The following is a 23,597-nucleotide window of genomic DNA, read 5'->3' as shown; positions in this document are numbered from 1 at the left end:
ATCAACCAAACTGCATTGCTTTACTCTAAAAATGCCCTTTGCTGTGGCAGCAACTTCAAAGACCAGATAAGATTGACAAGGGGTATCTTTTTAGTTGGTGACAGGACATCTGCAACCAGAACAGTGTGATTTCCCTTATCTTGATATTTCAGGGATATTTGCATCTTGGGATTGTAATCTCTAAGTGACACTACCTTGCCAATTGTCCTGTTTTATTGTATTTATGACTCATTCAACTAAGAAACTTCTTTTCTTATGCTATGGAGACCATAAACTGGAGTTGGGATTTTTCTCAAGTGTATTTATACCTTGTCAATCAGAAGTTTGCTTCTGATTCCATGATCAGGTATCTGCTAGCTTTAAGGGAATAAATAATATGAATTTATATATATCACCTAGCCTGGTTGCCTCTTTTAACCAAACTCCCAGGTTGACAGTCACATGGAAGCCTAAGTCACATGAGTCTGTGGTGGGAGGAGCTTGATGAACAAGTAGAACAGGAGAATGTAGAGCAGAATAGAGGAAGTTGGTCAGAGCAGTTAGAGCTGAGGGAGAGAGAGGAAGCAGGCTGTGAGTGTTCATTTGTGGGAAGGCCGTAGCAGGGAGAGGCTTGAGAATGGTGATGCCCCCTGCAGTGACAGTATGTATTAACTTCTTTGTTGTTATGATGGATTTGGCTTTCTGGTGTTGGGATTTGGCTTTCTGGTGTTCAAATAAATGTTTTGGTTCTGTCTTCTATATGAAGAGTCTGTTATATTTTGTGATTCAGAACTACACCAGTATATTCATAGCCACCATAGGTGCTGTGAATATCGTGTTGGCACTACAGATGGGAATGGCAGAGAGGCACATACTCCATTGGGTTTACTTGATTGATGAACTCACTGAGAAAGTGTACTTATAACCACTTCTACTGTAGGACCTGGGGGATGCTTTCTCTTGTTTCCTCAGAGAACCTAGGTTTTTCTGATAATACATTCTTCTGCTACTACTTGTTTAACTGTTCTGTCTCAGTTGCCAGATTTTCATCTTGGTCATACCCACCAACCCATAGGTGCTTCCCAAAGCTCTGTCCTGGGACCTCTTCTCTTACATTAGTCCTCTGAGTTTTAGAGCTTGCTGTCTAACCCGGGATATTGTATAAGTACTGCAAGGATGACTGACACACACAGTGGTACACTGATGCATTAGAGAGGGGACCAAAAAATGTGCTATGAAATTTAAGAGAAGACTCAGTACATGAGAGCTGTGTTGAAATATTTGGAATAGAGGAGGGATTCACTTGTCCTATGGGGCAAAACCAGGAGGAATTGGAGGGAGAGGAGCATTGCATGTTACAAAGAAGCAAACTGGGCTAGAAGTTAGAAATTTTCTAGCTATTGGAGCTGCCCCCAGTTGGAATGAGCTGCCTCAGGAAGCAATGGGTCCCCTGCACCATTGGAGGTCTTCAAGCAGAGAGGCCAGATGACAACTTTCTAAAGAACACATGAAAAATAGGAAGGCCATGCTTTTTCTTTTCTTTTCTTTTCTTTTCTTTGTTTTTGGCCATGCTTTTTCCTCCTGGGGGAGGTTTTGACATGAGTCGAGCTAACCCATGAGTGAGTCAAACTCTGCCTACCCTTTATCCCTCATAGCTTTTTATTCATTATCTGCTCTTGGTATGGTTCCAGATGCGGGCACAAGACACCTGGGAACAGAACCTTCATTGGATGTTTACACCATTGTTTGAGTAAGAAAGGGAAACATTTAGCACAAGGCAATAGTTAAACCAGCATAAAGATGAAAAAACATACACCAAATGCATTGTTTCTGGGCTTTCTGGGGTGGTCTTTTTTTGCTGGGGTTTGAAGAAGGGAGCATTATACTAGATATTGGGGAGAAGGACTGCAATGCTGTTGGCGATTCAGAAAGAAATTGGCCAGTTCTCTAAGAACCACAAGCTGGGCCTCCTTCGGGAGGGAAAACTCTTCCCTAGTCTCAGGTTAGGGGTTGACAGTAGAAATTCTGCCCTATCTTGGCATCCGGTACTGTGGATGAGATAAGATTGAACTAGGGTATAGTGACTTTCCAATGGACAGAAAAGGAGACTTAGTGCTTTCGCTGGAGTCAGGTTATACCCATTGGTTGCTTTGCAATCATGGTTCCCATTCCTTCTGTATTGTTTGGGCTGTGTTCACTCTCCCAAACTCCACCCCACTAGCAGGTAGGAATTCCAGAGTGCAGGGTTATAGAAGTGACCCTACAGGTTTGAGGTTTTCTAATACTGTTGCTCCCCACCCTCACTCCATCTGGTGTATTTCCCCCATTGGCAATCAGTCCAATTATCTTTTCCTTACTATCATCTAGCCAGCACTAAATGTCCCAGTGTAATTTTGCATAGTTGGACTATCCTCAGTATTAACTAACTGATAAACATTAATTAGCTTTGCAAAGGTATATTTACTGAGAAGATATAACAAGAACAGAAACCTCAGAAAACCAAGAATCCATCGTCCTTCGCTCCCTCAGTCTCTAGGGAGAGTGAACTTAATGTAGTGACTAAAAACATTCACTCCATCATATTTACTTCTGGGTTTAGCGGAGTTGTTAGACAGCTCGCTCCCTTACTTATGAAACAAGGTGCTTTGCTTAAGAGTCAATTCATAGCTAAAACGAGACAACTAAATCATTTCTAAGGCCTGTCTCCTCAACAGACTCAGCTGCTGTGACTACCAGCCCACACTGTCAGAGTCCAGTTGCTGAACCTCTGGTGGTTCTTCAAGATATGCCAAAACTCAGAAGGTTATAAACTAATCTGTTCTATCTGTGGGGTCTAACAATTGTACAATCTTCAATGAAAGATACCAAAGTAGAGATCTGAGCCAAAAACCATTTATTAAAGGGACCAGACTCCCTTCAATGAATGGGACTCAGATCTTCCTCATGATCTGAGATGCCCCCATACTCCAGGGTCTTAGTTTTATAGTGCTTGATATCCAGATGATAAAAAAGAGGCAAACTAAAACAGACTCTCATAGGTTAATAGACCTTGATTTTGACCCTCCAGGAGAGCCAGAGATGATGGTCACAGGATGGACAAGGCAAAGGTCATCTCCACAGTCTAAGTGGTCATAATATGGGGGATCTCCTCATGTTGGGCAAGAGAGGGTGGCCTGGAGGTACAAAAATAAATTGGAGGACTTTCATTAGGTCATCTCCGCCACATAGGGCTTGGTCACTATGGTTAGGCAAAAAGAGGGTGGAGGTCCGGAGGTCCAGAGGTCCTCTCACCCACTCAGGCCTTGGTCACTTACTCATCAGGCCAAAAGGGTAGAGGTCCTCTAATCAGCCTTTTGTGCTTAGGCAAGTAAACTTTATAAACTATAGTTTAAAGTTCGGGGCCTAATGTAAGAAAGAATCTATCTAACGTATCTAATTATCCCTAAATATGAGATAGATACAATATACATATTAATATTAGTTGATTAAACTGACTGTATATTAATAGGCAAGTATAACAAATAATGACTACCCCTATGAAATCACACTAAACTGAATAATACTGATTGGAAATTGTAGGGGGTCCTTGACCAGCAAGGATCCCAATCTCGGGACGCAATGAATGAGGCAGGAGTCGAGATGGAAGGAACTCCGATTTATTGGGAGAAATCATCCATTTTTATAGGGTTTGCACTACATGAGCATAAGCAAGTGGCCAACGAGTATGAGGATGACAGCATGAGAAGGAACAGAAATGTTGCCGAGGGACAGGATAGAAATGTTGCTGTACGGGTATATTGTTGTACTTTGTTTCAGTCTGGGTATTGGTATGGGCATGGGAAGGATCTGGATTGTTGCAATGTATGGTGCACTATGGTATCTCCAAGGGTATAGGAAAGATCAGGACTGTTGCAAGGCGGTATCTGTAGGGGTATGGGAACGAGGGGGGATGTTGCACTACAGTATCTACAAGGGCATGGGAATGCTCGGGCATGTTGCAAGATGGTATCAGAGCTGAATGAGCTATGTGAGACACGAGGCAGGATGTCCCTGTGAAGTATCAAAGATGTTCCAGTAAGTAAAGTAACAAAGCACTGCATTAGGCAATGGTTCAAGAGCATTAAGTAATGGTCAGCTGGGTCCCTCCTTCTGGGCTTGTGAGTCCCTCGTGGACAGGCTCTGCCTGCATGTGTAGGACGACTACAGGGGTTTCCCAAGGGCGGAGGCCCTCCCTCCAGGTGCCTGCCATTCCACTCCTACTAAGCCTGTCTGGTTTACCCAGGAAACAGGCCAAGTGCTAGGGTCCTAACAGCCCCAGGGTTGGCACCAACCCCTTATAAGAAATAAGCCAGGGATCTAAATAAATAGAGGTCTTAATCATCTATCACACATCTCTGATACTCATTCATCCAAGATCAGGAAAGTATAAACACTTCAGAGACAAGACACATTTGGCACCATGTTTTCACAGCCACATGGGAGCTGGGATGAGGGAGAGGACATGAGGTCCCCCACCTGGAGGCCCACAGCAGTTCTTGCCTTGCTTACTACCAGGAAAGAGAGAGAGTTCAACTGTTTAAGCCTTTTGTATGCACACTCATTTCTTGAGTACCACACAGTAAGTGTGCATGCTAAAATAGGGAAAGCACACCTCCATCAAATATCTTGGGAAGCAGTCTCACCAAACCTCTGTATGTGCTGGCTGCACACAGAACTGGGATCTCCAGGGGTCCACGAGACAAAAAAGTGAAGAGCTCCTGTTCTAAGTAGAAAGATGATGTGATGAAGTCTTCACAAAAGCCCATTTTCCATGTAATTTAGCAGGGCATTAGTTTGCAATGTGCTCAAAGTTTTTAATAATGAATATTCAATTTGGTCAGTGGAGGAGTTGCACCCAGCCATTCCTACCTTCACTTCCTCTTAACACAGTGCCTGGCACCCAGTAAATGCTTAATAAATTTTTGCTGACTGACTTGCTCTCGATTGGCCATGATCTACCACTAGGAGTATTCTTAGTTGACTGACCAGCACTACCCCAAGCAAACAGAATGAACTGTGTTAACAAATGGGTCAAGTGTCATGTTGCAAAGGACAAGTTGGATATTGCCATGGCTTTTTTGGGAGTCTCCAATGAGACTGCACAATTGCCAAGTCAGCAATCACTAATTTATGTGATGCCTGATGCTGAATCTTGACTTGTTAAAAATGATTAACCAGAAACAGGGAAGCCAGAGTCCAAGACAGCTGTGAAGAGGTTACTCAGCTGAGTACTATCCAAAAAAGATCTTACTGTGGCCAAAGGAACAGCTACCTTAAAACACTTCATGATAGGTCTTTCCTAAACTTCATCAGCCCATTCAAAAAAATAGCAATATCTTTCCAACACCACATAGACAGGATGCTTGTCATTTTTCTGGTTCCCTTATTTTGTGTTTTAAAGGTAAGACTACCTGTTACTTCCGGTATATTAGAAACCAAGGAGTTAATGTACTGAGACATGGTGAGAGGTGTAATTACAGCCCATCTCCTTGATTGTGTATCCCAGGCAGAATGGTGGGTCAAAGAAGGAAAATTTACAGAAGGGCAAGGAGAAAGAGAGTTATAGGTGAAAGAAAGAGAAAAAATAAAACTGGTGTCATTTGTTTAATTAATACACAAAACAAAATAAACAATAACTACAACATTGGAATGGAAAGAACAACCAAAAAAGAAGTGAATGTGGCAAAATCATAAAGAACAAGCCAGGATCTAAAGAAGAGATAGGAGAAGACCCCTTCCCCACCCCACCTTTTTGCAGAGGTGGGAGGTCCAATATACAAGCTTTACACATTGCTTATATTTACATTTTTTGATGTAATGATGACTTACGCTGGATTTTTTCCTCTTTTCCTTTTCTTGTCTTTTAAAAATACTATATGTTGTATAGGATAACTCTGGGAAAGATAAGGGTAAGGATATGGGGGAAAACTTTAGTGATGTTAAAAAAATCAACAAAAACTTATTTTGAGAAATTAGAATACATAGCTTTTTAAAGTTTATAAATACTATTCCCAACAAATCTGTAAAGTAGGTAGTAAAAGTATGATTTTTCTCTTTCTATGGATAATGAAAGAGAGATATAGAGCCGTTAAGTGTCCAAGGTTACATAGTGCATGTTGGGGGCCTGGATAGTTTTAAGAATCTAGTGAACTGACAAAAGGCTGGAGCAGCTAAGTGTTAAGTCTGGGCCCTCCAGCAAGGCCTTGGTAGAATTAGGTGGAGACTCCAAATAAACACTTCCTAAAAATGAAGCCAGAGATGGATCTGAAAGGCCATTTCATCAGACTTGTTCTTTATGGGAAAATTGATGCCCAGATCCATGTTTCTAGTAATAAGCACTTCCACAGGCCCCTAGATACTGGGGAGAAAGGGAAGTCTGGACCTACGTACACTCTTACCTGTTTGCTTCCCTCCTAGCCATGCACCAGGGGAGAAACATAGACACCCCAAAGCAATGCTAGGAAACTTCACCTCTAGAGACAAAGCCAATGTCCCTGCACCTGTTCCAAGATCTGAAAGCTTCTTTTAGGAGTCTTACTCTTACTTTCCCAACAATCCAAACCCCCAAAACATTTTGTCAGAGAACCAAATTACTTCACTGGTAACTGACAGCAGCTTCTCCTCATATATTCGAGCTAATCACACTAAAATATATTACCCCATATTCCTAAAGCAATATATTCTAGTGACCCACCCACTATTGTCCCAGACTATGACTATGTCAGCTGCTGCCACAGGCCATGGTGCTGACTGCTTCCCTTACCCTCCCTTTGCCTCCTGTGATGAGACCAAAGTTTGGATTTTAAATTCCTATCAGCAAAATATTTCTCCTGCTTGGAAACTAGGTCCCTGTAATTGTTGAGCTCACAATAAGTTGTTAGTTGGCTCACTCTGTATGTTAGATGCATAGTTTTAGCTCGGACTTGGGCCAAATTCCACCCATTCCCTATGGACCAAGTTTAGGTAATGTAAATCTAAACTGAAATCATAGTAGGGAATCAGCTACCTGAGCCAACCTAACCCAAACACGGAGGCCATGTTAACCAGTGGCAGAAAGGAGCCGCCTCCCTACCAGGTCAGTGGAATGGTTTTCTGCCACAGCCACCCACCTTCCTCTCAAATTGTCACTATAACCGTAAGGTCACTTGCTCTAGAAGTCTTCTTCCATAATAGCGTACTATACTTTACCAACAAGTTGTCAGTGATTTAACTTCCGAAGTCTCCAGCATCAATTGGGATTTATATCATTTGGTTTGTCTCATCCAGCCACACACACTGCCACAATGGCACAAGCCAAAACTATGGGTATCTCCCCTGTTAGAATGTGAGCCTTTTGAAGGCAGGAACCATCTTACCTTTCTATTTGTATGCCCAGTACTTAGCATAGTGTGTTGCACATAGTGCCTAATAAATGCTTCATTCATTCATTCATTCATTCTTGTATGTTCTATTCTCCTGCTTTGATCATCCATAGTGTTAAGCAAGCTATTACCACTGGGCCAAGGGGCTTTGAAAATGTTAAAGGATGATATGTGTTAGTTATTCTCATCATTCTTATTTCATCTTCTTATCTTTTTGATGAGGTTCAGATAAAAACAGCCTGAGGACCAGTCACTTCCTGCTGCTATTCTTTCCTATTTCATGTTCTGCAGGACATTCTGTAGGACACCTGTAGTCCAGGTGGATGAAATGGCTTTTTGTAATTGAATAAGCTCCCTTGAACAGCCTTAGTGCTGATTAGGCAAGCTGCTCCCACTAGCTGAGGTGCTCTGCCAACACTGAAGCATAATAGAAATGCCCCATATTATTATTAATATCATATAATTGTGCCGAAACGAGGGCCATTGATTAACTCAAATCAAGTCTGAGGGAAAGGTAGTTACTGAAGAAGTGAACAAAAAGGTGGGGGGGGGGAAATAAGAGCGATAATAAGGGGGCCCAGAGAAACTAAGACTGGTAAACTGAAATTGTCAGGGATACGAGTATTTGGTGAGGAAGAAAAATAGAGAAGAGTTTAGAAGCAAAGAAGAGGCGGCAAGGAAAAGGGTGGATAGTCACAGGGGTGAGGATATTACTTTGCAGGCAGACAGAGAAGTATGGTTAGCCAAAACTGGTGAAGTCCAAGATCAGGGCGATCTAATACAGCATGGCTAAGTGTCTATATAAAGACTAAGGCTGTAGAAGAGACAGTTGCAAGAATAGCTCTATGACTCTCTCAAGTTGGTCAGGACATGTTAAGTAAAGCCAGCTGAGGTATGTCATAAAGAAATAAAGTTATATGTTAACACCACATTTGGTCTCGCAGGCCTACAGTTAAGTCATGAAACCTGCTAAAGGTCAGCTAAAATAACAGGACCGATTTTAACTTCTGAACATCTGCATTCTCTACCAATTTGAAAAAATGGATCAGCTATGAGCCCCATGTTAATCAATCATTCAACATTTATTTAGCACCTACTATGTGCCAGGCACTGTGCTAAGTTCCGAGGATACAAAAAGAGGCAAAAGACAGTCCCTGTCCTTGAGGAGCTTACAATCTAATGAGGGAGAGAAGATGCAATATGTATAAAACAAATTATATACAGGATAGATAAAAAATAATTAACAAAGGGAAGGCACTAGAATTAAGAGGGGTTGGGGAAGGCTTCCAGTAAAAGATGGGATTTTAGTTGGGACTTAAAGGAAGCTAAGGAGGTCAGCAGGTGGAGTTTAGGATGGAAAGTCCTTTAGGCATGGAGGAGAGCCAGAGAGACTGCCCAGAGCCAAGAGATGGAGCACCTTGTTCATGGAATAGCAAGGAGGCCAGTGTCATTGGATCAAAAAGTACATTCTGGGGAATAAGGTGGGGCAGGTTATAAAAGGCTTTGAATGCCAAACAGAGCATTTTGGATTTGACCCTAGAGGCAACAGGGAACCACTGGAGTCTGAGGAGTGGGGTGACATGATCAGACCTGTGCTTTAGAAAAATCACCTCAGTGGCTGAATTGGATTGGAGGGGAGAAGAGATCATGAGATGAGGAGGGTCTGTAGCAGGATGGGGGCAATGTCGGGGAGAAAAGGGGCCGTAGTTGAAAAGGTGAAATCAACAGGCCTTGGCCACAGATTGGATTCAGGGGGTGAGATGGGCATCCAGGATAACTCCTAGGTTGTGATATTGGAAGTAATAATTACAGTAATAAAGGAAGAAGGGAGACATAGGACTGGAAAGAACCTTTGGAACTGCTGGGGTTAATCTGATGATGAAGCAATTTGAAAATAATATGTCAAGACTCACAACTAGGGCATGGAAGGATCTCAGAGGCTATCTAGGGTAACCCATGCCTGAACAAGAATACCTTCTACAACCTAACAAGTGTTCATCCAGCCTTATCTTACTGCATGCACCTGGCTTGCTGGCATGTGGGTTGCTTACCCAATGGGAAGACTATAATAGCAGGCTGGACCAGTCACAGTTTGATTATGGCTTTAATGGAGGATACCTATTGCTATTGCTTGGGATGGGTGATAACAAGAAAACAGAAAATTGGATCAAAAGGTTTATTTGGGCATGAGTCCTAAGTAAGAGAAGACATTTTAGTGTGTTAGAGGACAGAATAAAATGTGTAGTTGTGAAAAGGGTAAATGAGCCAAGGCAAGGACTTGATAAGAAAGTGAAGAAAGGGTTACATAAGCCTTGACGAGATTTTTGTATGTGTTTCTGTTGGGGACTTGTAAGCAGAATAATGCTGATTGCTAGGACCAAGAAAGCTCTGAGCCCACTAAAAACTGGTTCTCTTTATTCTTCAGTATGGTTAGGATGTTCCCAACAGGGTTGTCAATCAACAGCCATTTATCATCTTTCCTTTCTTTCCTTAGTCATTATGATGTAATTATTATTTAACAATACAATAATTCTCTGGAATTCTTGTATAGGTGCTATTAAAGATCCTATACTTATGCAACTCTATTGCTACTTAACAGCAGCCAATTTGTATCCAGGGAAAGGGGACATCAAAGATGATCTCGATATTTTTCTCTCTCAAAGCACCAAATAATATAATAGATCATGAAAAAAAATCAGACATCTGGACTCAGTGCTTAACAAATGACAAGATTATATGAAGAACTGCTCACAGTATTACATCCCCAAAGTCACTGTCCTATATAAAGTCTCTGATGTATAAAATACACACCCTATAGTTATCTCATAGTAATTTCATAGAGTTTTTCTTCAGTGTGAATTCCCTAATGCCTCCTATAAGCTGGTGCTGATGGTTTTCCTACATTTCTTGCACCTTTGGAGTGTCTCACTGGTTTTAATTTCTGATGTTTGTTCTATAAGGTGCAATTTGCAGTTGAAGCTTTCTCATATAATTTATGTTTAAAGGGTTTCTCTCTTGTATGAATTTTCTTATGTGCATTATAAGTTTGCTTCTGCCTAAAGGCTCTTCCACATTCATTACATTTAAAAGGTTTCTCTCCAGTATGAATTCTTTCATGTTCAGTAAGGTAGTCCCTCTGAGTGAAGGCTTTGCCACATTCATTACATGCAAAAGGTTTCTCTCCAGTATGAGTTCTGAGATGTCTACTGTGGGATGTATTGTAACTGAAAGCTTTCCCACATATATTACATTTATAGGGCTTCTCTCCAGTGTGAATTCTCTGATGAATAATATAGGATGCCCTTAGGCTGAAGTCCTTCCCACATTCTTTGCATTTATAGCATTTCTCTTGAGTATGAGTTCTCTGATGGATACTAAAATATCCCTTGTATCTGAAAGTTTTCCCGCATTCATCACATTTATAAAGTTTCTCTTCAGCATGCTTTTCTTGATGTGCACTAAGGCTTCCCCTCTCTCGGAAGGCTTTTCCACATTCATTGCATTCAAAGGGTTTCTCTCCTGTATGAATTCTCTTATGCACACTAAGGCTTCCCCTCTCTCGGAAGGCTTTTCCACATTCATTACATTCAAAGGGCTTCTCTCCAGTATGAATCATTTTATGTTTTTTAAGGTTTGCTTTTTGGCTAAAAGTTTTTCCACATTCAATACATTCATAAAGTTTCTCTCCCGTATGAATTCTCTGATGATAAATAAAGGATGCTTTGTCAGTGAACTCTTTCCCACATTCATTACATTTATAGGGTATCTCTCCAGTATGAATTCTCTTGTGTTTCTTAAGGTATGTCCCTCGACTGAAGGCTTTTCCACAATCATTACATACATATGGCTTCTCACCAGTATGAATTCTTTCATGTTGAATAAGGAGGTAATTATTGTTAAAAGCCTTCCCACACTGATTACATTTATATGGTTTTTCTCCAGTATGAACTCTCTGGTGCTGATTAAGATTTCCCAACTGCCTAAAAACTTTTCCACATTCATTACATTCAAAGGGTTTTTCTTCAGTATGGGTTCTCTGATGTTGATTGAGGTGACCCCACTGACTAAAGGCTTTCCCACATTCATGACATTTATAGGGTTTCTCACCAGTATGAATTCTCTGATGTTGATTAAGGTTTCCTAATTGTCTGAAAGCTTTCCCACAATCATTACATTTATAGGGTTTCTCTCCAGTGTGAATTCTCTGGTGTTTAATAAGGTATGAATCAACACTGAAGGCTTTTCCACATTCATAACATTTATAAGGTTTCTCTCCAGTATGAATTCTCTGATGTTGAATAAGATGTGCTCTACGCCTGAAGGCTCTTCCACATTCAGTACAGTCAAAGGGCTTCTCTCCAGTATGAATTTTTACATGCACGGTAAGGCATGAGTTGTTGCTGAAAGTTTTCCCACATTCATCACATTTATGAGTTTTCTCTCCACTATGTATCTTACGATATTGAAAAAGGTCTGAATGGTAACTGAAGGGTTTCTTACATTTGTTATACTTATAACGCTTCTTCCCTGAAGGGGTTCTATTATGATTAAATATATCTGACAAATATTTAAAGCTTTTTCCAAGAGAATCATATTTATGGAGATATTTTCCTGTGGTATCTTTCTGTTTGGGAGTAAGACGTGATCCCTGCTTGAACTTTCTCCCCAAAGTAACACATTCACAAAGACTCAACTTATTTGTAGTTGTTCTTTGACTGATTGTACCTTGCCTGGCCCATCTCTTCTGATTGCCCTTCTGCCTCTTTAATCTTGCATCAAAATCCCAGGATTCTTTTAACTCAGAATTCCAGAAGCCATTCTTTGAGAGTCTCTTCTTGGATAAAATTCTCACAGAAATATTCTTATTTGCAGCTAACTCCTTGGTTTTATATCTTCTCTTCTGAATAAAGAAATCTGAAAGAAAAAAAATATACATATTTTCATTTTTCTGTATTGGAAGAAAGAAAATTGTTTTACAGTATGTTTTAGATTCTCTTACATCAAGAAGCAGGATGATTGTGCAGGAAAAGGTAGAACAGTTGTTTCTGCTGATTTTTAAAAATATTTTATTCATACTCTTTTCTTTTTTTTACATTATATAACATTTACACTTCCAAATACCTCCTCTGTCCCCAATAAAGCACTCCTTTGTAAGAAATATAATCAAGCAAAACAAATCAGCTAACCTTCCACCTACTACAAGAAGCCCTTTCTCAATTCTCCTTAATCTTAATGCTTTCCCTTTGAGACTATTCCCAATTTATCCTGTGTATAGCTTGTTTATACACAGTTGTTTATGAGTTGTCTCCTTACCAGACTATGAACTCCTTGAGAGCAGAAACTGGGCTAGACACAGTGCCTGGTATACAGTAAGCACTTAATGAATGTTTACTGACTGATTGCCTGTTTTTTTTTACCAGTGATAAGTGTGATCATTATTGTTTTCAACATAATTTGACATTTATTAATGCTATTCTCCCTTCTTTCCTATTTTTTCTTTTATTTTATATTTTTCGTCTTTTTCTCAACATGATATCTTGTTATTATTGTCTAATTCTTTATTGTTACTCCCGTTCCTTTTTAGATATGAATAGTGAATACCTCTCAAATTATGTAGATCTTTATTTCTGTAAAAATTACACTTTAAATACGGAGAATTCAATGAAACTGGGATAGACAGGATGGCAGACAGGGACAGATCGTGATGGAAAGTAAAGAGAGTAGATACGAAAGACCAACATCACTTGAACTCCGCACTGGATACAGAGATGTCAATGAAGGCCTCGTGGGGCAACAAAACAAGATAAATACAATGGACAATATTGGCGTCACCTTGCAAAGCACACGGCCTTCTTTCCTTAAAGGAATTAGTAAGTTAGGAAAGGGTATGATAGCGAGCAAGATTTCTGCTATTTTCACTGCCTGTTTTTGGAGAATACACTGGTTTGTTTGTGTTTCTGTTTGTATTAATTTCATGTGTTAAAGCTATATTCGTTATGTTTAAAAATTTATAAGGAAAATAATGAAAGGAGAATGGGTGATGGGATAGCCATGTGTATTTATAAGCCGTCAAATAACGATACTATGAATGCTCTTGAATAACAAATAATTTTCATCTACAGGAAATTCTTGAATGTTATACCAAAGGGCTCAGTGCTTGGCCCTTGTTTGTACAAAATTTTTATTTATGATGTTTATGAACATGTAGAACTCCCTGCTAATCAATTTTGTTTTGAATTTTATGAGTTTGTATTTCATTATCGTTACGTTTTTAAAATCAAATTTTGCTTTGATACATTATACATACCCTGAGGGTACTCCCAAGTGTACAATTCCCCCAGATAGTTAGGTAAAACAACATAAAAGTGATTGTAACTAATCATAGATGCAACCTCACACTTTAGCAGTTTTCTCATTGTTAAAAGAAAATGCTTTTAAACAGCAGCACCGACATTGTTCAATGGTTTTTATATAAATTTTGCTGCCCTTTAAAGGTGACTTCACTTAAATTTTTAAAAAAAAAACATTTATTAGGCCAGATTGATAATTTCATTGGTATAAGAGAACTTGCAGTGAGGAAAACCTCTCTACTAATACAAGTCAGCACCTATTCTGGGAGTCTGGGAGAACTGAATGGATCACTGAGAAATGAATTGGACTTGCTAAGGGTCCCAAATGCACTCTGGGTCAGAGGGAGAATCTGAACAATGACTACAGCAATACTGACAAAAAGGACCACCACATAAAACATCCTCTGTGTAACTGTAATGACCTTTCCTGCAGGAGAGATGAAGAAATGGAATTATTCCCAACCTGTTAGTGGAGGGAGAGGGGAATCTGAGTATGAAACATTACATGGCTCATCAGATTCAGTCAATGTGTGGATTAACTTTGCTTAAATGATCCTTTATGTCTTTATTACAAGGGAAGTTCCTCTGGGTAGGATAAGGGAAAGAATTATATTCAGAAATGACTGTAATATAAAAACTTACAATAAAAATGATTAGGAAAAGCTACTATGGGAAATGAAATCAGTCATTAAGAGACTATTGAGCAATGGTAAGGGCATGGCTACGGTTATGTACCATAAATTTGTATGGAGTGAAATCAGCGTGATTTTGTAACTTCTGTCTCATGATGCTCAGCAGCTTTGAAGTCAGAGGAGCAAAATCAGATGATAGGAGTTAAGCAGGGATGGAGACTCAGTGGTAGAGAGTGGCAGGGAGACAGTGGGATCCGTGGTTCTACTGATCAAAAAGCATTTTTATTAAGTGCCTTCTATGAGCCTAGCACTGTGCTAGGCACTAGGGACACAAACTCCAAGAATAAAACTATTCTCATTCTCAATGAATTGACATTATACTGGGAGAGACAAAAGATGCAGCTGTAGCTGGGGAGATATTAAAATGGAAAACCATGGGGTTGGCCTGGCTAGTTATGGAGGCAAGCAAAGCTAGAGTGGGAGAGCTGGACTGGGATAGTATGAAGATTAGCACTGAAGGTTAACAGAATGAAGATGATGAGAGCCAAAGGGGGTACTAGTGAGACTGAGAGAGGGAGAAGGATAGGAACATGTGGTTGAGGGGTGGAATTACAGTTGAGGAAGTGGGAAGACCGAGAGCATAATTAATGAGAGGAGTCATAAACATAAATACAGACCCCAAGGAAGATGCCAAAGTGGAGGGGAAGACTTTGAACCAGCCACTAACTCCTCTAACTTTACTAATTCCTAGAAAAAGTCTGTAGACAATCTGCAGGTTGGTTAATGATGGCAACAAGGATGAGGAGAGACTAGTACAAACAGACTGAATGGACCTCACCAGAAAAAAATGCCGCTGAGAGCTAGTGCTGGTGGAACGGTCCAGATGAGGCAGGGATGAGCAGCAGTATTCCCTCCCGTCTTCCTGGCCCTGTGAGTTGGGCAGTACTGGAGAAGCAGAGGCCACTAGGGAAGTAGCATCATCAGGGAAAAATTAAACAGATAAGAGTAGAAGGGAAGATGTTTGTAAAATCTGCATAACAGGGAGTTTGTAGCAAATAGGGTGATGGATCCAAAAGGCATGATGGGATGGACAAAGTGGCTGTTGAGCTATATTCAACTGGAGCTGGGGAGGAGATGGACAAATAAAACACTTATTAAGCACTTACTGTGTGCCACGCACTGGGCTAAAACCTGGTGGATACAAATGTAAGCAGAGGAACAGTTCCTACCCTCAAGCAGCTTTTGATGCCTATTTCAGGAAGGAGATTCATGACCAGGAGACAGGGGCCAGGCCAGGATGGTGAAGGGCTTGATGATCAGGCCCCACAGGCAGAAGTTGAATAAACCAGGCATGTTAAGTTTGAGGAAAAGAATATAGCTATGACACATGACAGTTATCTTCATGTTTTCAAAGGTCTGTCACGTGCAAGAAGGGTAACACATGCTTGACTTGGCCCCAGAAGGAGGGCCCTGAGGCAATGGATGAAAGCAGAGACAAATTTCAGTTTGTTGTGGGGAGGGACCCAAACGCCGGAGCCACCTCAAAATGGAAGAGGCTCAGGAAGCCTCAGGAAGCAATGGCTTCCCCTTCACCAACCCACTATAAGCCAATTCTTAAATATGGCATGGAGGAGATCCTTGTTGAGGTATGCATTAAACGAGGTAGCCTCGGGCTTCCCTTTTAACTCTGGGCTTCAAGGAAACAAAAGGAAATGTAACCATGTGAGGAGTAATAGGAGAAGTAAAACTAGAAGGCACTTTCTTAAAGGGCTGGCAAACTTTGATGCTACCAATACAGCAAGTCCCTAAAGACTGAGATTGGAGAAAAACTCCTTGGAATTAGGTAGGAGGAAGAGAGAAAGGCTGGTATAGAGGGGAGAGTGTTGGGCTTGAAGTGAGAAAATCTGGGTGTGAGCCTCTGATTTATAAAGTTACATGACCACGAGCAGTGGGACTAGACTAAAGCCATGGTATGATGCTTCATGGTGGCAGGGGAGTCTACAAGTTCATGCTATTATTATATGCTAAGTGTAAGCTGTGGTTGATTCTACCAAGCTAGAAAGGCTTCAATTTGGGGGGAACAAATATTTATTAAGCATCTACTATGAGCCAGGTTCCATGCTAAGCACTTTACAAATATCTCATTCGATCCTCACAACTCTGGCACATAAGTGCTATTATTATCCCCATTTTTTTACAGCTAAGGAAACTAAGGCAGACAGAGGTGAAGTATTTTGCTCTAGGCCACATACAGCATTTGAGGGCAGATGGGAACCGACTCCAGGCCCAGCCCTCTGTGCACAATGGTGCCACATTGCTGCAATGGACAGTAAGTATTTCGCCTAAGGTCTAGCCTAGCTAACTTTAGAGACTCAACCTCAGGTTGGCTAGAGGGTGATGATGACTTGAGTTCATCCATTCTGACAGAGGTCAACATCTACATTAGCACACGGAGAAAATGACAGATCTCTGAAGTACCTTCTTCTGCATGAAGCCTTTCCTGATCACCCAAGGACTCATGCTCTCCCTCCTACACTACCCTATATTTAGCTACTTTCCATGCATTTGTATTTATTCACTTATATGTATGTTATTCATATTAATTATGTACCTGTTCTCTTTCACTGGAATGTAAGCTCACCATAAGGAGAGACTGTTTCTGTCTTTGTACTTGTATCCCCAAGGCCCAGCCCAGTTCCTAGCACGCAGCAGGTGCGTAATATATGTTTTTTGGATGGTTGGTTGTTTAAAGAACTGAAGGAAGGGCATCATTTCCAGAAAGGATGGGGACCAGAGGCAAATCATGATGGGTACAGATGATATGTTTATTGGGAATGGCAGTGAAAGGAATGAGACAACAGGATATAGATAAAATAAGAAAGAGACCAAGGAAATTTGCAAAAACATTGGTCAGACTTGTGTTATGTCTGAAAAGAGAAGGAAAGGGAACATGTGAAGGTGATATACAGATGCCAGAAGAAGAGAGAACAATTATGGGAGGGGGCAGCAAAAGACAGATGGAGTCCAGAGTGAAGAAGGAAAAGACAGGAGGGTCAGGATCAGGAAAGGGAAAGAGAACCAGTCTCTAAGTGAGAAAGCTCACCCTAGACCACCTCACACTTTCTCTGTAGTCTTGGAGGCCAGTGGAGAGTGTTCCCATCCAAGAGAGCAAAGCTATTTAGTTACATGCTTGCATGCTGACCAGCTGAACTGTAGCTGGCACTGACTTTCATTGGCTCACCTTGACAAGACACCCTTGGGACATCTTTCTCTGTTATCCATGGTGCTTCTCCTCTCTCCAACTGGGAGATCACATGTGGTTTGGAAAATGGAAGCCCTGCTCATAGAGAAAAAAATGGAAAGTGCTGAGAATAGAAATCTGTCATAGTTCAACTTTAGCCCCTTTTGCTCTCATTTTATTTAATTTTTTATTGATTTCCTTTGTCTTTAGATGATATTTATTTCCAAATACGCTCTTCTACGCTCCTCAATTTTAGTAAGGCTTCTCTAATAATAAAGATTAAAAAGAAAAAAAATTTCCATAAAACCAACCAAAATACTAACCATATTTGAGAATATATACGATCTCTCTCACCCAGGGTCCCTGGTCTTCAATAAAGGGAGGCAGAGTACATTTCCTCAATACCTTGCCAGGTTAAGCTCTGTCATTTTAATTTCAACTTTCAGTTTGGTTTAGTTGTTCTTTATGTAAAGAGATGACCGTTGTCTGGGACAAAAGTTTGCTTCTGAGCAAAGCAGTCTATGAGTTAAGTCTATCTTGACATATCCCCTCTTGGGGGCTCAGATATGCCTCACAGAAGCAGTTTATTAAGCAAGTCTGACCAGAATTCTGAGATGACAGTTGCTCATTTGCACTGAAGAGCTGTAGAACACTGGAGCAAATTGGAGAAAACATCTGGCTTCAGTGATAGACCTACAAAGAATTAGAAAACTTTCAGCTGAGGAAATATGGACAGTCCCACTGTCCTTGGTTTGTGGACCAATGTAATTCCCTCATGTATAGATAGAAATTGAGAATTTGGCAACTAACCCTAGGCTAAGAGAAGGTTCTTTACAGAGAGACTCAGCTGCTGAATTAAGATAGGTTAGAAGAAGAGAAGAGGAAAGAACAGATTTCAGAACTGCGTCAAAGACAAACAGGAACTCTCTAGCTGAACTATCACTTGTTAACAGGCAGATCAGTCAGCCAATGAGAGTCTGGAGTGCTCTCTACTCCACTTGCTACTGAAAAGAATAAGAAGGAAAAGAAGAGATTGTATCATGCACCCATTGGTGAGTTCTACCCAGAACCTCCATTTCAGGGAAGGGCCCACACCAGCCACCCCTCATTCTTTATGCTTAGCCTCCATGTCCCTATGCAGGTGGCTCCCACACCTTCTGCTTTTCATCTCCCCTTTTTTGTGTTATCTTCCCCTGTAAGAGTATAAACTCCTTGAGGACAAGAACTGTCTTTTTGCTTGTATTTGTATCCCCACTATTTAGCATAGTGCCTGGCACACAGTAAATGCTTAATAAATGCTTGTGGACTGACTGCTTGCCATTATTACTGGGACTAGTCCAAGCCAAACTGTATCCTGTTTTATTAAAGATACTTTTCACAAAGTCATGGTAATTCAGGCAGGATATGGGCTATAACTAGCAACCACATAACAACTTTCAAACTCTGCTACTCCATGGACTTTCAAAAACATAAAAGTCACTATAAACCCAATGAGGAGTCTTCATTTTATACTTTAAACAAGGAAAGTTTAGAGTGAAGGGTGGATGCTTTCACATTGACCATATATTGCTCAACGACTTTTCACAAGACTACAGAGGGAATATACTACATTATCATTTATGACTTATTCCTAATAAGAGACAACAGAAAATATTTTTCTACACTTCCTCCTGTTGTTTCCTCCTCCACAGAGGAGAAGAATAATCCTGCAAAGAAGGAGAGATGGAGAGGCTTTTGCCAACTTTGGAATATATATTGTTGCTTTTTTTTAAAAAAGAGCCCCACACAATTTCAGCTGAAATCATCAGCTAAGTCTGTAGCTTGAAGTGATGGACACTACAGTTGCCTTTAAGAAATAATCCCAGCCACTCAAAGAAACAGTTTAGCATCAGAGAAGTAGCCTGGTGGCTCACCAAGTCATGTCCAGTGAAATAAATCACAGTGTGGATCAGCTTAGCTTAGCATTGGAAACTTCTTTTCAACAAAGATGGTGCACTCATCAGGGAATTTTTATGGACAATTCTGGAGATACAGAGGATAAAATACCAAAGTCTATGTCTCCAGAATTGAGTTGCCCAAGCTATATGTTTTCCCTACATGTATGCCTTATTACTCTGAGACTTTAAGTATATGCCTATTCTCCCCACAGACATTATGTGCATTGGTAGGAGTATGATAGTATGATTAAGGTTTATGGGTGGAATATTGTGTAAATATTATGTGTTTGCTTGTATTTTTAGCAAATGTTCTGGTTAAGGGAAATTGGGTATTAGCGGCTCACTTGCTAATGGGAGAAAAGCGCCAATGGGAGCCCATGAGGTATAATATTAGTAGGGATAGTGACCAGAAAGGGTTACCCCCAGGATCCTGAGAACATGGAGTAGCAGTGGCATGGCTGCCCTTCTAAGGAACCACTGTGACTCTAAAACTACAAGGTGTGGAGAAGATGCTGGCCAGCATGGGTCGAGGGAGATGTCTCATTTGGAAGCTCCCTTCACTAAGAAAATCACGGGTTGGTCCCTGTCCTCTGTTTATATCATCACAGACACTGAATGCATCGCATGGTTGGTTCTGCTGACTTCACTCAGCATTCATTCATGCCCATCTTCCTACTTTTCTCTGAATCCTTCAAATCTGTTGTTGTTTTGTTGCTCAGTCATTTCTGACATGTCTGACTCTTTGTGACCCCATTTGGGGTTTTCTTGACAAAGACACTAGAGTGGTTTGCCATTTCCTTCTCTAGTTCATTTTACAGATGAGGAAACTGAAGCAAATGGAGTTAAGTGATTTGCCCAGGGTCACACTGCTAATAAGTATCTGAGGCTGGATTTGAACTCATGAAGAGTCTTCCTGAGCCCAGGCCTAGCACTCTATGCATTATGGCACCACTTAGCTGCCCAAAAGCTATTATTTTATAATGTAGCAATATTCCTCTATTCAGCTGCCACAATTCATTTAACTGTTCCTCAAATGACAGCACCTTTTTTGTCTTGATTTATTTACTGCCACAAAAGGTAACGCTATGAATATTTTGGAACACAAGGGACTTTTCTGACCTTCACCTCCTTGGAACATATGTCTACCTGTAGGAGCCCTGGGTGAGAGGGTCTGGATATTTCAGTCACTTGATTAGGATAATTCCAAATTGCTTTCCAGAATGGTTAGACCGCAGATATATATTAGTGAGGTTGTCTTCCTACAGCCCTTCTAACATTTCCTATTTCCAGCTTTGGTCATCTTTCCCAACTTTCTGGCTGTGGTGTAATACTTCAGAGTTGTTTTCATTCTCCTTCCTATTTTAATTAGTAAGCTGGTGTGATCTTTCACATGGTTCTTAATAGTTTGAAGTCTTATTTTGAAAATTGTTTCCTGGTATCCTTTGATATAGTCCTTCTCTAGAGAAAAGAGAGTATGCAGAGGGTGGTGAGAAAAAAAAGACCTCTGAGAGACATATTGTGAGGTGTTCCCAAGAAGTGTGAGGGAAAGATCACAGAGTTGACATACGATCAAAGAAAATTAGCTCATTTTAATCATGCCGAGAGAAAAGGCGCATTTCATGTCTTTAGGTATCTGCGCTGAGATTTTAGTGGAGAATCTGTGGTCTGGATCAATATGTCTCTAATTTTTTGGTCTCAAGGACTGCTTATAGTCTTAAATTTATCAAGGACCCCAGAGTGCTTTTGTTTGTATGGTTTATGTCTCCTGATAGTAGAGATTAAAATGTATACAATTTTAAAACACTTATTAATGTAAAATAGCAATAAACCCATTATACTTGAACACAGCAATTTTTATGAAAAATGACATTTTCAAATGAAAAAAATTAGTGAGAAGAGTGGCACTGGTTTACATTTTTCCAAATCTATTTAACATCTGGCTTAATGGAGGACAGCAGAATTTTCATATCTGCTTCTGGGGCTCACACAGATGAGTATTTGGAAAAAGGAGTATTTTAATAGGCAAATTATGTTTTGACCTCGTGGACTCCCTGAAAGGATTCTGCCACACTTTGGCAGAAAGCAGACCACACTTTGGGAACCACTGATCTGAATGAGTAGACAATAGGGAAGTTATAACCTTAGGGAATAGCAAATTAAAGTTATAAAAGACCAAGACTTTTCACTTGGAAACAGAAATCAAGAACATTCTGAACGTTCTTCATTGTATGTAACTTGATTGTGAGTATTTGGTATGGCCAAATCTACTGAAGACATTGTTTTGAAGTTTTTATGGATCAATGTTATATCCTGATGATTACAGGTAACAGCTGTAGTAGTTTATTGATTAATCCCAAGAACATTTTGAGGTTATTATTATCATTATCACTATACTTTGAAATTATCATTCATCTCTTTTTTTTAAAGTTCACTCCATCATTTTTATGGAGTTCTCTATAATTAATTAGGCAGTACATACAATTGTGAGATGCACTGACCAAAGCTTATCTCTTTATTTTGGCTAATTTCATGACATTTGGTTCACTGTCACCAATGTGACAGTGGTCTCTGACCATCATAATGACAGCTATGCTAACTAGCTGTAACAGTAATTTAAATTTGAAGATCTTTCTCACCCATTAAAAGGCCCATGTGACCTGCTTATGTCACAAGAAGCCTAAGTCACATGTGGTGACTTAGGTGGGAGGAGCTTGCTGAACAAGAGGAACTGGAAAGGGTGGAGCAGAAAACTCTCAGAGTGGTTAGAGCTCAGGGAGAGAGCAGATGTGTACTAGCTGTGCTGTGAGTGACTGTTGGTGGCAAGGACCCAGCAGGGGGTGGGAATGTTTTCGAGATGGAGTTGTTCTGTGCTGTGATAATGTGTATTAATTTCTTTGCTGTTATGATGGATTCGACTTATTGGTTTTGGGATCTGGTTCTCTGGAGTCTGAATAAATAGTTTACTTCTTCTACCTTCTATATGGAAAGTCTCATATTTTATGATACAGAACTACACAAAAATATTTACAATTATTGTCTATATTGTAATTATTGCCTTGCTAATACACTAGCCTGGTGCTGTTACAAGCCAGTTCACCTACTTCATGTGGTCAAAAGGTACATAGTTTGGGAAGGAATTTTCACAGGCCCTACGAGCAAAGAACATAAAATACAAATAGTCTCCCTAATCTGCTGCCTAATGTAGCAATCTGCAACTGCTTTATTGAGCTAATCTGTGTTCCAGCGTACTTGCAAGCATTTCTCATTTGAAAAGTAATCAATGATATTTTTGTCATCTCCTCTTTTCTATGAGGTTCCAAGAGAAACAGCCTAAGGACAAGTAGCTATTTTATACTGATTTTTAAAATTATTTCATTATTTTAATACTGATTTAAATAAGTCCTGTTTTATAGTGATGTTCTTCTCTATTATTAATATTTAATTTAAATTACTTTAATTTATAAATGAATGCATTTAATTATAAATGTATTATTGTATTTTATATTTATAGATGTGTGCAGGTAGATAGAATGACTTGTTTTGTAGTTGACTAAGAGTAAAGGTCATTCTCTGCAGACTTTGTGAAGGAACTTCAGAGCAAGTCCAGGAGCAAACAGGAGGACAGGGTACAGATCGCATCCTGTTCTCACATAGTTTTCGCTTCTTCCAGGTCTCAATATTTTGAAAGTTCTTCATTCTGCGTGGTTTGGGAATTCTGAATATTCAGCAGTACAACACCCACTATGAAAGTCTCACATCTTCACGGCTCCATGTTGTGCCCAGGCAGTTGTGGGCGACAGCTCTGGCTGTAATGGATGCCCGGCTTCCAGCCCATTTATTTGCTGAATTCTTATGGACAGTTAAGGATTTGTGTTTATCTCATAGGGATTTATTACCTGCTTGTTTATGAAGGATAGGAAGCTTCTAGTGTATTATTCCAGCCACCTGGTCATGTCTTTCTAGATTTCTATGGTGCACAACTTCCAAATTACATAATCTGCATCATTTAATAAGTCTAGAATGCTTAAAGACAACCTTTCTGTAAGGTGGTGATGGCC

The 23,597-nt window shown here is 40.2% G+C and overlaps 1 protein-coding gene across 1 annotated transcript; it reads right to left on the bottom strand.

Moving 5' to 3' along the window:
- Positions 1-9,772: 9,772 nt before the first annotated feature.
- On the bottom strand, positions 9,773-23,235 carry LOC118836264 (zinc finger protein 2 homolog). The gene is made up of 3 exons (XM_036743596.1): positions 23,190-23,235; positions 17,603-17,698; positions 9,773-12,293 (listed from the first exon to the last, which is right to left on the bottom strand). Exons 1-3 carry the CDS (start codon positions 23,233-23,235, stop codon positions 10,333-10,335), a joined length of 2,103 nt encoding a protein of 700 aa, XP_036599491.1. The 3' UTR covers positions 9,773-10,332.
- Positions 23,236-23,597: the final 362 nt, after the last annotated feature.

Source organism: Trichosurus vulpecula, chromosome 2 (assembly GCF_011100635.1).
Source record: "Trichosurus vulpecula isolate mTriVul1 chromosome 2, mTriVul1.pri, whole genome shotgun sequence".
Taxonomy (NCBI): Eukaryota; Metazoa; Chordata; class Mammalia; order Diprotodontia; family Phalangeridae; genus Trichosurus; species Trichosurus vulpecula.
This window is presented reverse-complemented; position numbering and strand designations above follow the sequence as displayed.